This window comes from Cavia porcellus, unplaced genomic scaffold, assembly GCF_034190915.1.
Source record: "Cavia porcellus strain 051 isolate PalLab524CR breed Dunkin Hartley unplaced genomic scaffold, mCavPor4.1 scaffold_7, whole genome shotgun sequence".
Lineage (NCBI taxonomy): Eukaryota > Metazoa > Chordata > Mammalia > Rodentia > Caviidae > Cavia > Cavia porcellus.
In genome coordinates this window covers 94,428,386-94,440,658 of record NW_026947490.1, presented here as the reverse complement: position 1 = coordinate 94,440,658, position 12,273 = coordinate 94,428,386, and the positions used below count along the sequence as shown (strand labels likewise).

The following is a 12,273-nucleotide window of genomic DNA, read 5'->3' as shown; positions in this document are numbered from 1 at the left end:
ATTTTATGATATAAGAGTGTTTCTTACTGTCATCTTTTAGTTTAGTTGTAGAGTTTAAACCAAGTTTTCACTGAGAGCTTCTTTGTATAGTATTTTTCCAAGTTTTGCAGTTAATTTTTTGGTTTCTTGCAGTCTCATTAATTTTTTAAGCAAATGAAGTGTACTTAAGAAATTTACCAAGTCAAATTACAAGGAAGCAGTTTTTTAATTGAATGACAAGTAATAGTTGTTCAGCCTGTACACAGAAAGTATAAATTTATGATGAACTCTCAGCTATAAACCAATATTGAAACTGCTGACAAGAAAAGAATGTCTCAAATTATGGAAGAAGTTCTATACCATTGATTTACTTTTTAAGAAATTAGAGATACTAGACATAGTTAGAAATACCAGAACTGTGGTTCTGGTCAGAAATAAAGAACCTCGTTTCACCGGGGTATTTCCATAGTAACTGCATCTCCTGCAGCCAGCTTGATTATTATTATATAACTTGTTAAAATATGCCAAACTTCTTAAAAGCAAAAGACTCAAAAAGAAAACTGTAAGATGCTGTTGCTGTTATTAAAGCTTTTTCATTGAGCAAGACTATAAATAGCTGATCATACATTTATTTGATGTTGCAGTTCTTTGCGGGTTACCCTGGAAGGCTTGTTTGTAACTTGGTGGAGATGATGTGAATCTGAAGTGTAAATCTGGGTTCACTTATCTCTAGTGGGCGCCTCATTGTTCAGTCTTCTGAACGCTGTGTGCTTTTATTTCCTCTACCCTTCATTGTGTACATACTTTGTAGAAGACTGACATCATTCACAGTAGGAATTGTCAAAGTTTTTCAAATGTAGCCCTTTATGAACAAAAACCTACTGTAGTAACAGATTATATAAACTTGATAATTATATTTTCTTAAATTTATCAATTCTGAACTTAAATGAGCTAATTTTTAAAATTTTTCGACAATTTTGAATTAATCTGTTGGTTTCCTTCCATCCTTCCTTTCTTGCTTGCTTCCTTGCTTCCTTCCTGATACTGGACATTGAATCCTGGGCCCTAGACTCAAAGAACAACATCCCTGGCTCTTTGTATTTTTGAGACAGGGGTCTCTTACTAAATTGCACAGCCTGGGTTCAAACTTGTGATCTTCCTGCCTCAGTTTATCAGAGAACTGGGATGATAGGGATGGCCCCACTAAATGGTTTGTTTCATTCTCCTTCCATTTCTGTGCCTTGTCTAAACCCTTGGGCACTATTGACTTAATATTGGTGATACAGAGGCTCTTTCTAAAATGAAGCATGTAGAACAATTTTTCGTTTTTCATAGCCCAGGTGATGAGCTTACTGAACCTGTAGGAGTTTCCTCTGATTTCCCTTCCTTATTCTTTTCCTTAATCTCCAGAATCTAAATTAATTAACCAACTTTTCCAAAAGTAAGAAACAGATGCTTGTATTCCTATCTTTAGCACTGGAAAACATAATTCCCATGCCAAAATACTAATGTATCTAGACAATCTAAAACAAGTTATTCCTTCTTTAAAACAAATTCTATGGGACTTCAGTCTGGTAATGTTGAAATAGTGATCATTTGTGTTATCTTATAATTTGTATTTAACAAATATTAATGATTCCTATTATAGCCAACTAGAATTACTAGGTCATTTTAATATCTAAATTTTTGTCTTATTTTTATTGTTAGGAAGCTTATTATCAGTTTATTAAAATGGCCCGATAATCTGTATAATTTTTTCATACTTAAATCTAATTATGTAGTTTTTATATTTAAAATGTGATTATGTCCTTCAGAAAAACAGTTACTATAAATGAAAGTTAAACAACATGAACATGTTTTGATATAGTTTAAATATTAAAAGTCAGTGCTCAAACTTTCAGATCAAAATAATAAAAATCTTAAAATGTATACATGGAAAAAATATATGGAGTATATTTATTAGGATGTATATTAATTAAGACCTGTGCTGCTAAGTGAGCATAGATCCGGAAGAAGTTAATGTAAGTATCTTTAAAAGGGTTTGTAGTTTTCTGATAAACAGCATTCTCCTTCTGTTTGTGATCATAGGATAAAAGCTGTGTAAGCTTGTATATGTTCATTTTTACTGCTACATCATGTAGTGTGCTCTTAAGATTGAGATCTTATTCCCCAGGAAGCGTTTCTGTCTAAGATTAATTGCCCTTTTAAAATCAGTGTTTGATGTATTCCTTTGGCTATATCCTGGCTTGGTTTAACCCCCTTTGACCTGACCTCACTGACTATTACCACCGCGGCTGAGTCAAAATCCTTCAGCATGATATATGCACTTCAGATTTCAGCTTGTGGTTTTTCATGTTGATGGATTCAATTAGTTGCCATTTTACTAATGAACATATCAGAGGTTAAAGGATTTGTCAGATAAAACAAAATTGTTCAGATTAGTGCTAATCATAAAGCTCATGTCTTTGTTTAAAACTTTTTCAGAAGCATTAAGTTTGTTTTTCAGATGTTTCTGTTTTCTCCTGGATCATATAAATTCGAACATACAGAACTATACACAATGATTACAACATTTGACCTTCGTTTTTCTGTTACTCATATTTACAAGTATTAACTTCCTTTTCTTCTTTTTTTTTCTGGAGACAGAATCTCGCTCTGCAGTTCAGGCTGGCCTTGAATTCACTGTGTAGCCCAGGTTAGCCTCAAACTCATGCCTCAGTGGCAGTTTTCTTGCCTCAGCCTCCTGAAATTACAGGAGTGTGCCACCATGCCTATCTGTGAACTTCAAGAGAAATCATTGAATTAAACTGAAAAATATCTTCTAAGCAATATATAACCACAGTGTACATAGGGCTCATTTGACTAGTGGATGGTGTCATACTGAATTTACATATTGGTCCTCTATTCATTTAATCCAGAAGGTTTACATTGCTTTCAGAAGTTTTTTAAGCATCATTTACTTTGTATAATCATTGAGTCTGAGTTTTTGTTGTCCTTCTTTGGACAATGAAATTGGATAAATCAGAGTACATATTAATTCAAGACCAAACGGTGACAGCCCTGTGTATGCCAGTCACATCATTGAAATCATGTTTTTTTTAAAATCTCTTTTGATATGTGTAGTACTAAATGAATTAATTTATAACTTTTTGAGTACAGAAAAAGAATTATAGTGACTTTGCTTTTGTTACTAACCGATGGTCTTCTTAAAACTTGTTTTCTGTCATTTTCTTTATAAATAACACTTTTGACACCCTGAAAGTGAAAGAGAAGAGCATTGCTTATATTACTGAGTAACTCTCAGGGCAGGCCCTGCAGTAGGCTCCACTGGATGCTTTGCTTAAGTACACCGTGTAGTTCTCTGAGCAGCCTTGGAGATTAGAATTCTTTATCCACACTATAAAATGAAGGACAGGAGAGGCACATGTTTAGTTGAGTTAATTAAGCATTCAGAGCTGAAAAATTAGGACTTGGACTCTTTTTTTTTTTTTTTTTTTTTTTTTTTTGTCTTTTTCATTTTTATCGGTACCGGGGATTGAACTCACGACCGCCTGCTTGCAAGGCAGGTGCTTATGCCGCTGAGCTAAATCCCCAGCCCCAGGACTTGGACTCTTAAATATTTGGTTATTTAGGCATAAAGGGCACACGCTGGAACTAAAGACCTGTTAGTGATTTTCCTATTTTAAACCAAGTTTTATAATTTGTGATCTTTACAGAGTTGTATGAGAATTAGCAGGATTTGGGATTCAGGCTCCACCCCACATCATCCTAAACTACCCTGTCTTTTCTTTTGCCTATCAGATTTCTATGTAACATTTTGAAAACTTCTAGACTTACGATTATAAAATTGATTCTAGCCCCAGTGTGGTGGTGCACAGCTATCATCATTGCACTCAGAAGGCTGAAGGCAGCCGAGGCTGGATCACGACAAGTTTGAGGCCGGCCTGAGCTACATAGTGAGGCCCTTTCTAAACAAATAAACAATTTTAGTTTTAAATTCTAGAGAACATTTAAAAGTAGGTTTTTCTCCAGAGATTTGATTCTGAATGTTTGGAGAGGAGCCCAGCTTACAACTTTTAATCTCATATGATTCTAATAGCCAGATTTGTAAACCAATTATCTACTCAAATGCCTTTGTTTTATACTTTAAAAAAATGAATTTACCCAGTCATTAATTACTTAGAACTAGTACCAAGCTCCCAATACATCTTTCTGTAGTACCTCATTAACTGTTGCTGCATGGTTGGTCCTCTGGCCTTTAACCTGCATTTATATTATTTTATATTGCTATATCTATTATATATATGCCTATGTAGAGTAACTTTTTTAAACATACACATAACAGTATTCCTGTTGTGTATTTGTAGTTTTCACTAGTGACTAGTATAGCTAGTATGATTTTTCTTTTTTCCTTGATTATTCATTTACTTTTTGTTATTTTTACCTTTCATATAACCAAAATATGTCTGAATACAGTTTTCTTAGAATGTAGCACAACTCTAAAGATGTGCACTCTAAAGTTGATGCTAGTTTTAAAAAGTACTATGTGCACATTGTACAATATGATTGCTTGTAGTTTTCAAATTGTTAAGGAATATAAAGAAATAATCTGTTGTATATTAAAGGAGAGTAGAGAGACTTGGAAATTCAGTGTAGTGTAGGAATCCTTCTGTGTTTCATCCTAATTGCAATGGTGTTATAAAAGCCAGGGCTTAACGAAGAATGGATTGATGCTGCTGTGTTGCAACACTGTTGCCGAAGATAGAACTTTCAAAGAATGAACTAATGCCTGTGTATAGAGGGCTTTGGGGGGCTGCTTTCTCACCCTTCTACCTGCCACCATCAAAGTCCTCACCATGGTCCAGGCCCTTGGTTTCCCAATGCCCAGCCTCTGAAACTGTGAGAAATAAGTTTGTTCTTTATGAATGACCCAGTCTCTAATGCCTATTAAAGCAGCACAAACAGACCAAGAGGATATTATACTGGATTCTAGATCAGAAAATCAAATTGAACATGGACTACCTAATAGTATTATATATTTTTTTATTTTGGAAACTATAATGTTGTTGTGTGAAATATATTAGAAAATATATACTATAAATCTGAAGTAATGTGAAAATCAGAGTTACCTGTCGCCCATGACATGAATGAAAGATTATAAAGAACTAGTTCACTTGGTTGCTACCTTAAATGTTTGCTTAACTTAAAGCTTCAAAGTAACTTTTAAAAACCTGAGTGGGGTAAGCTCAGTGGGAGGGGACTTGCCTGGCCTGCCCCTGGATTGCATCCCTTTACCAAAACCTAAATCCCTGAGTGAGAGAGATGTGAAGTAGCACTCTTCTCCTGAGTCACTTGCTTTGTAGTGACATGTTTCTCGTTGTGAGTATTATTGCCTAGATTCCCATTTTGAAACAGACATATTAACCAAAGGTATTATTCACCATAGTATTGTCGTTTACTTCATTTCTTTGTAGGAAAAAGGACTGTATGTTGATTATTACTACCTTTGTTAATCTACTTATTGCCAGATGATGCTACAGTCTGCTTTGTTGTTATTAATGGTAGCACAAATTAGAGTAAAGTATATGTACTTGGTTTATCTAGAGACAGTTTTTAATTGTTGTTTTAATAGCAAAAGCATCTACATAGCAGGGGTAGCCATCAGAAGCTATTCTCAGAACATTAATTTTGACAGTATTTTCTATGATCAATAAAGTTATCCAAGCTGTGAAAGCATTTATTGACTAACTACTGTATGTCAAGTACCATGCTAACCAATGGGGCCTCAGTGATGAATAAAAAAGAAACTTTAGATGATATTTTCCAGGGAAACTGTGGTCCCATTCTAAGAATCCCTGTGTTTCAATTATGTTGTTGAAAGAAATTAGAAAACAAAAAGATAAATGCAGGTGAAATATTGGGGCTAATGTCTACATTAACAAAATGTACTTCACATCTTAAGCTGTTCTATAAAGGGGCATAGTAGTACTCTTCCTTAGCTTTCTAAAATTTTATGTTGCAGATTAAAGGTGACAGCTTCCAAAGTAGAGAATCAGTGCTGCCAATCCAGGGCGCCCATTAGGACTGATCAAGTTTGTAACACATGAAGTTCTCTACTTCTGTTGTATAGCTCATAAATCCCACTCTCATTTGGTTGTAGTAGGTTTGGTCTTCTGCCCTGCCACACGTGTTGATTGTCTGCCATAAGGTGTTTATTCCCACTGTTAAATACTGCTTTAGGCACAGTATTTTGGACATTGAGTTGTGGCTTGTTTCTTCTGCTGTTTCAGAGGATCCAAAGGTGGCTCTGGCTTAAAATTAAATATTACACAGAAAGAACTTTTACACCATTGCGCTTTCGTTTTTTGACTCAGTACGAAGTAGGAGGAAGGTTCTGAGAATATTAAAGTAGTTCACAGAAATATATAATAAGAATTGGGAGAGAGCTATACCAGAAATGTTTTCAAATATTCTAAGAAAGATTTAATACAGCAAAGCCTTGTCAATTTAGAACTTAAAAAGAACAAATCATTCCAGATACCTGAGGGTTTATCCAGTCGAATACCAGCATTTCAAAAAATTCTTCCCAAAGTACTATTCTTGTACATTTTGCAGTATTTGTGTATAGCTTAATTTTTTTGTTCAAAGATCCATTCTAATGTAAAAACCAATCATTGTATTAATGTGTCATTCACAGTTGTTTGAAAAACTGTATATAGACATATCAAAGATTAGCAGAAAATACAGTGAAACTTTTTTTAGACTACTAGTCGCTTTATAAGGTAGTATCTTCCTCAAATTCTGTTAAACCATGACACAGTGATTTAGGAGCATGGTGATTGTCTTTAGAATTAGAAGCATACATGTTAGGTTTTTATTTTTTAAGATTGCATTTTACCAGCAGTGTAGTGTTTTTGTCCTGAATTGTGACATCTCAGGACTGTGCTACCTCTAATAGAAAGTCTAAGTATATTTTTAAAAAGATGGCCCCTGCATAGCCACTATATACCATCATCCCATTTTTGTCCAGACATTAGAGGATTCAGGATTAAAAAATAGTTTTGAATACAGTACAAAGACAAAAATAGTTGTTTTCTTCATAGAGCTGCATAAATTCTATGTTGTATTACTTACTGTCTTCTGTCTCAGGAAGTTGAGAGATGTCCTTACCACAAGTTATGTTACAAGAGTAAGGAAAAGCATTTATTTGTTTGTTTGTTTGTTTGTTTATGGATGCAGGGTCTCACTGTGTACCCCAGGCTGGCTTCAGATTTGCAGCTATCCTCCTGCCTCAGCCTCCGTAGTGCCAAGATTACAGGGCATGTGCCCTTACACCTGGCGGGAAAAGGGTCTTGGTGGTTCTTTTTCTTTTCATTAAAGGAATTTTGTTTAATTTTACTTTCTTATTGAGACTAAATTTTTTTGTTTTATTTTAAAGTTGTCATTAGGTCATACTAAACTCATGGAAAATATACACCTAGTCTTCAGTTTGGAATAAAATTTAAATTTAAAAGAAAAGTAGGTTGCAGTATCCTTTTAATTAGTGAATGAGTGATAAAAATAAATCAGGTTTCATGACTCTTTAAGATAGAAATCCCTGAGTCAGACTGTTAGTTTCTTCTGATTAAAATTTAAACTGGCGTTTTAATATCTTTAACACTTTTTGAGTTATATTTGGACACTTCTGAAAATCAATGAAAGCTGCCATTTGTTTTACTGAACATCTCAAATACTCTTCTGCTTGTGATGATTTCTAGTTACATTTTGAAAATATAAATGGGCCTACTGCATGTACACACACTTTTAATAGGCATACGGTACCCTTCTAACTAACATGATTTTGGTCAGTGGGTACAGTGGGCTGTTTTCTCCACTATAGTTTCACTAACGTCAGTCCTCGGTAAGCACAGTAATTAAGAAAGAATGAATACTTTCACATATAGCAACAGAATTTTTATCAGAATGGATTGTAACCCTCAGGTTTCTGTTTTGGGTGATACATTGTGACATTCAAACTTTCTCCATGTCTGCGTTTTCTGTTCAGGGGACAAAACAGGTTAGTTCACTAAGGACTCTAAAAAAGCAACTGATTTTTTAAAAAGCAGTTTTGATTCCTATTGATTATTGTTGCATTTCTTTCTTGGAATAGATGGGGAAAAAAAGAATCAAGTAATGATTCATGGAATTGAGCCAATGTTGGAAACACCTCTTCAGTGGCTGAGTGAACATCTGAGCTACCCAGATAATTTTCTTCACATCAGTGTCATCCCCCAACCAACAGATTGAAGGACCAACTCTTGGTCTGGATAAAATCACCCTGAAACATGATTTACCAGAGCATGTCAGCCTTTTCTTCAGTCAGGTTTGGTGGGAGCAGCCTGACCAGAGACACTTTACTGCTACAAGCCGAGCAGGAACGAGAGTCCATGTCAGATAAAGCCATCGGGCTGGTCTCTCTGTGTGTCACCACTGCTCTCCGCCACTGCCTCATTAAACCTCAGCCACGGCGGGAAAGACTCAACAGGACCCCTGCAGGCCTTCTGTTTTCTTGTAAAATATAATGAAGCTGAAACCTTTGCCTAAGAAGAAAAAGGAAATGTGTGCCACTCAGTTTGTATTTCTGTTTAACAAATAAACAGGGGTATTTCCTAAGGTGACCATGGTTGAACTTTAGCTCAAGAGAGTGGAAACATTGGTTTAATTTTCAAGAGAATTAGACTTAAGAAAGTAAAAGAGAAATTCTGTTATCAATAACTTGCAGTAATTTTTTGTAAAAGATCAAGTTACAGTAAACCCATCTTTCCTAAATGAAAATTTCCTATGTTTACAGTCTGTCTATTGGTATGCAAACAATCTTGTAACTTTGATAATGAACAGTACGACATTTTTAAATAAAGCCTCTAAATAATGTTTTGTCATTTAATAGCATACAGTTTTGTCACTTTTCAAATACTTTCTGACTCTATGCAGTAAATCACTTTTTATTCTGTTACCGTTTATCATTAGCATGCGGTGGATACAGGAGACAGGAAAACATCTCAGGAGCTGTCCTAGAATTCATTGCTGCCAATTTTAAAATCTGTGTTCTCTACACCCTAAAGATAGTGTTAACTGTTTATCTTTGTTGTTTTGTTGATCACTGTAAGCCTGTCAAACCATATTATGGTAAGCATCTATATAATTTTGCGTTTTTAAAAATCCATTTCTTTTCAACCTAGTTTTCCTTTGGCTCCAGGACCTATTTTTCACTGTGGTCCCCTGGCAGCTACTTTGTGAAGTCTACTTATATCCCTACCACAGTAGCTTTTCCTTAACTTTACCAAAAATATCCAGAAAGTGCTGGAGTTCTTACTCATTATAAGGAAAAAGGTTTGCCGCACTTGTAACAGGCTACTGGGATGTTACCAGTTGTATTTGTGCACTACAGTTGATTTCTTGTGAGCTAGCTTACTGTTCATGTTGAATGTCAACTCATTTGAAAATGCTAAGTAAGTTATAGTATCATACAAAATTGTGTTAGATTCCACAATAAAAATGAATGTTTTCTTATAAAAAATTTACATGAACATTCAAGTGAAATCCTGCTAGTGTTCATTGCTTCCTTCCCTTTTTTCTTTTTGTGATTTTCCCTGATTGGTAACAGATTTATTCACAGAGAGATAAAGGCCAAAGTTACATTCTGAAATGGAAATTTAAAGGTACAGTCATAACGGGAAGTAGGATATCAATTACAAAAATAGAAGTAAACAGGAAAAAACTGGCCAATGTAAATAAAATGCCATTTTGGTAAAGGCAGGAAGTAAAGAAGCAGTGTTTGAGTTACATAAGGAGGAAAGTCCAGTGCCTTGTATTTTTCAAAACAGATTGGTCTGAATATGATTGTTCATATTAAAAGTGTTTATTCATCTATTCAGTTTGGGGATTTTCCCCCTTGATGTTTTGACAGACTGAAGTGAGCTTCAACGAGCGAGAGGATCACAATGCCAGGGAGTGCTGAGCGGTGACGGAGTGGGGTGCGGACCGTAAACCAAAGTAGTCTCCCCGAGAGGTCAGAGGAGGGACCTGCAGGGGACTAGATGAACTGCTGACCTTTACTTCCAGATCTGAAAGAAAATGTTATCAAGCCATTGTGCTTTGCTTTTCTTAAACTTGTTCTCTATGATACCAGCATCCTAACATTTTTACCCTTCTGTAATCTCAGGTCAGTCAGACTTCAGTGTCCCAGAGGAAGAATAAAACCAGAAATTCGGACTGGCTTAAATATTTTTTCTTTTATTTGAACATTTAAATTTTATGGTTTATATTAAGAATTTAAGAAATTAGTAATATATGAAGAGGAAAAATTAGTGAATAACAGCATTTTAATTGGTTTTATATTTTTCTGTTAAAATTAGCTATAAAAATAGGAAGGAGCTTGTCATTTAGAAATCAGTATACAAAGTTCAGTTGTCAGGCTGGCATCATGGAGGGAGATGTGCTTACTCAAATCAAGTACTTTCAGTAGGAACCACTGTGGACCAGCGCCTTGCGTCAGTCCACATTCATTTTAAATGTAGTATAGACCACAGCATGTATCTCCTGTTCCAACATCACTGTAATTTAAGCAGCCCCTCAAGTTGAAGTTGTTCTCCCTAAGCATCTAGAGTTATTTGTTTATTCTGACCTTTTCAAAAACAAATGGTTTGGGTCTTGCTTTGTACTTCTAAACCTTCTGAAAACGAGAGCTGTTTCATCCAGTGTTTCCTACTATAGGATCTCCCCTCACCCCTGGATCATGGCATCCTAGCAAGCTTGTGAAATACTCCATTGTTATTAGGCCTAGTGATTTACAATTTATAGCATAAATCTTAGTCCTCCGTTTCTAACACTGTTAGCTATTTGAAAGAAACTGAAGTTTTTAACTCATTTCTAAACAAAACATGTCTTCACCCAGATGTGTCCTGTTTTGTCAGTGTGACTACTGAAGGTCGTTTGCCAAGTATATGGTGAGAATCTGACACTAATGAATTGAAGGAAAAAACCCGTTGGAGTCCTAAGGTTGGGAATGTGAGTAATGGCTTTCAGGGAGTCACTCAAGGTAGCTGAGAGCCACAGATCGAAATGTGGTGTCCTGAAAATTTCATCACCAAGAGCTCCTAGTGGAGCACAACTAAGGTCAAACAGAGGGGCCAGCTTCACAGGTGGGTGGCTTTCTGTGACACTGGCACGTGAAATACGGATTTCTGATCTCCACCTAGGTCCTGAGCTGGTTTTGAGACGCGAGGACTGCCTTTTTATGGTGTTCAGTGCATGTTTTCTAAGTACGTTGCTGAAAGCTTTTGTCTGTAGTTTGGGTTTTTATGTTATTCTTGCTTGATTGTAGAGTTTTATGTTTCTTTAACAGGTAACTCATTGATTTAGAAACAATACCGGACTCCTATGATTTGGTGCGAGCTGAGGGAAAATTTTCATCCTATCAGCCTTTTTTGGATAAACCATCTTAAGCATATCTCCTTTAAAATCATTCTCAAGGGGCTGGGGATTTAGCTCAGCTGCATAAGCGCCTGCCTTGCAAGCAGGCAGTCGTGAGTTCGATCCCTGGTACCGATAAAAAGCAAAAAGACCAAAAAAAAAAAAAAAAAAAAAAATCATTCTCAGGACCTAGATTTCTATAGCTTCTGTCATTGTTTTGAAATTCATTATCATATAACATGAAAATAGCAACCTTGACGCTGGTATTCAAGTACAAGCATACATAAGGATTGGTGGTCTGCATGTATCATGCCAGGTGCTGGAGCAGACTTCAAAGCTGAGGGAGAAAATCATCTTAGGGTAAAAGTCAAGTAATTTTTGGACTGGAAAATACATAATATTAAAGGAAAAAATTGTATGTGTGTGTGTAACTCTATGTATGCCAGATTGCTGTGACTAAGGAGTAGTCCAGCTTAGGTGAATGGTGAATGTCTTCCAGTACAGGCTGAGCCTAACTCACACATTAGTTTCATTTTCATTTTTTTTATTTAAAGAAAAACAGAAAAAGGGTAGAAATAATAATTTCAAAAAATAAACAGTAAGAAATCATTAGTTGATAATTACACATTGTCCTCTTAGAAATAGTTGTTCAAAGGGGCTGGGGATTTAGCTCAGCGGCATAAGCGCCTGCCTTGAAAGCAGGCAGTCGTGAGTTCGATCCCCGGTACCGATGAAAAGGAAAAAGATAAAAAAAATAAAAAAAGAAAAAAAAATAAAAAAGAAATAGTTGTTCAAGTTACAAAATTAAAGCATACAAAGTGGACATTCAAACATCAAGACTGC

The 12,273-nt window shown here is 35.5% G+C and overlaps 1 protein-coding gene across 3 annotated transcripts in view; it reads left to right on the top strand.

The window, feature by feature from the left end:
• Window positions 1-9,535, top strand: part of Atg5 (autophagy related 5) — a 113,843-nt gene extending 104,308 nt beyond the window's left edge. For all 3 annotated transcript variants that reach the window (XM_003466029.5, XM_023563452.2, XM_063253950.1), the window contains one exon: window positions 8,129-9,535. In XM_003466029.5, coding sequence (XP_003466077.1) covers window positions 8,129-8,265 — 137 coding nt within the window. In that variant the 3' untranslated portion in view covers window positions 8,266-9,535. The remainder of the gene's footprint in view (window positions 1-8,128) is intronic.
• Window positions 9,536-12,273: the final 2,738 nt, after the last annotated feature.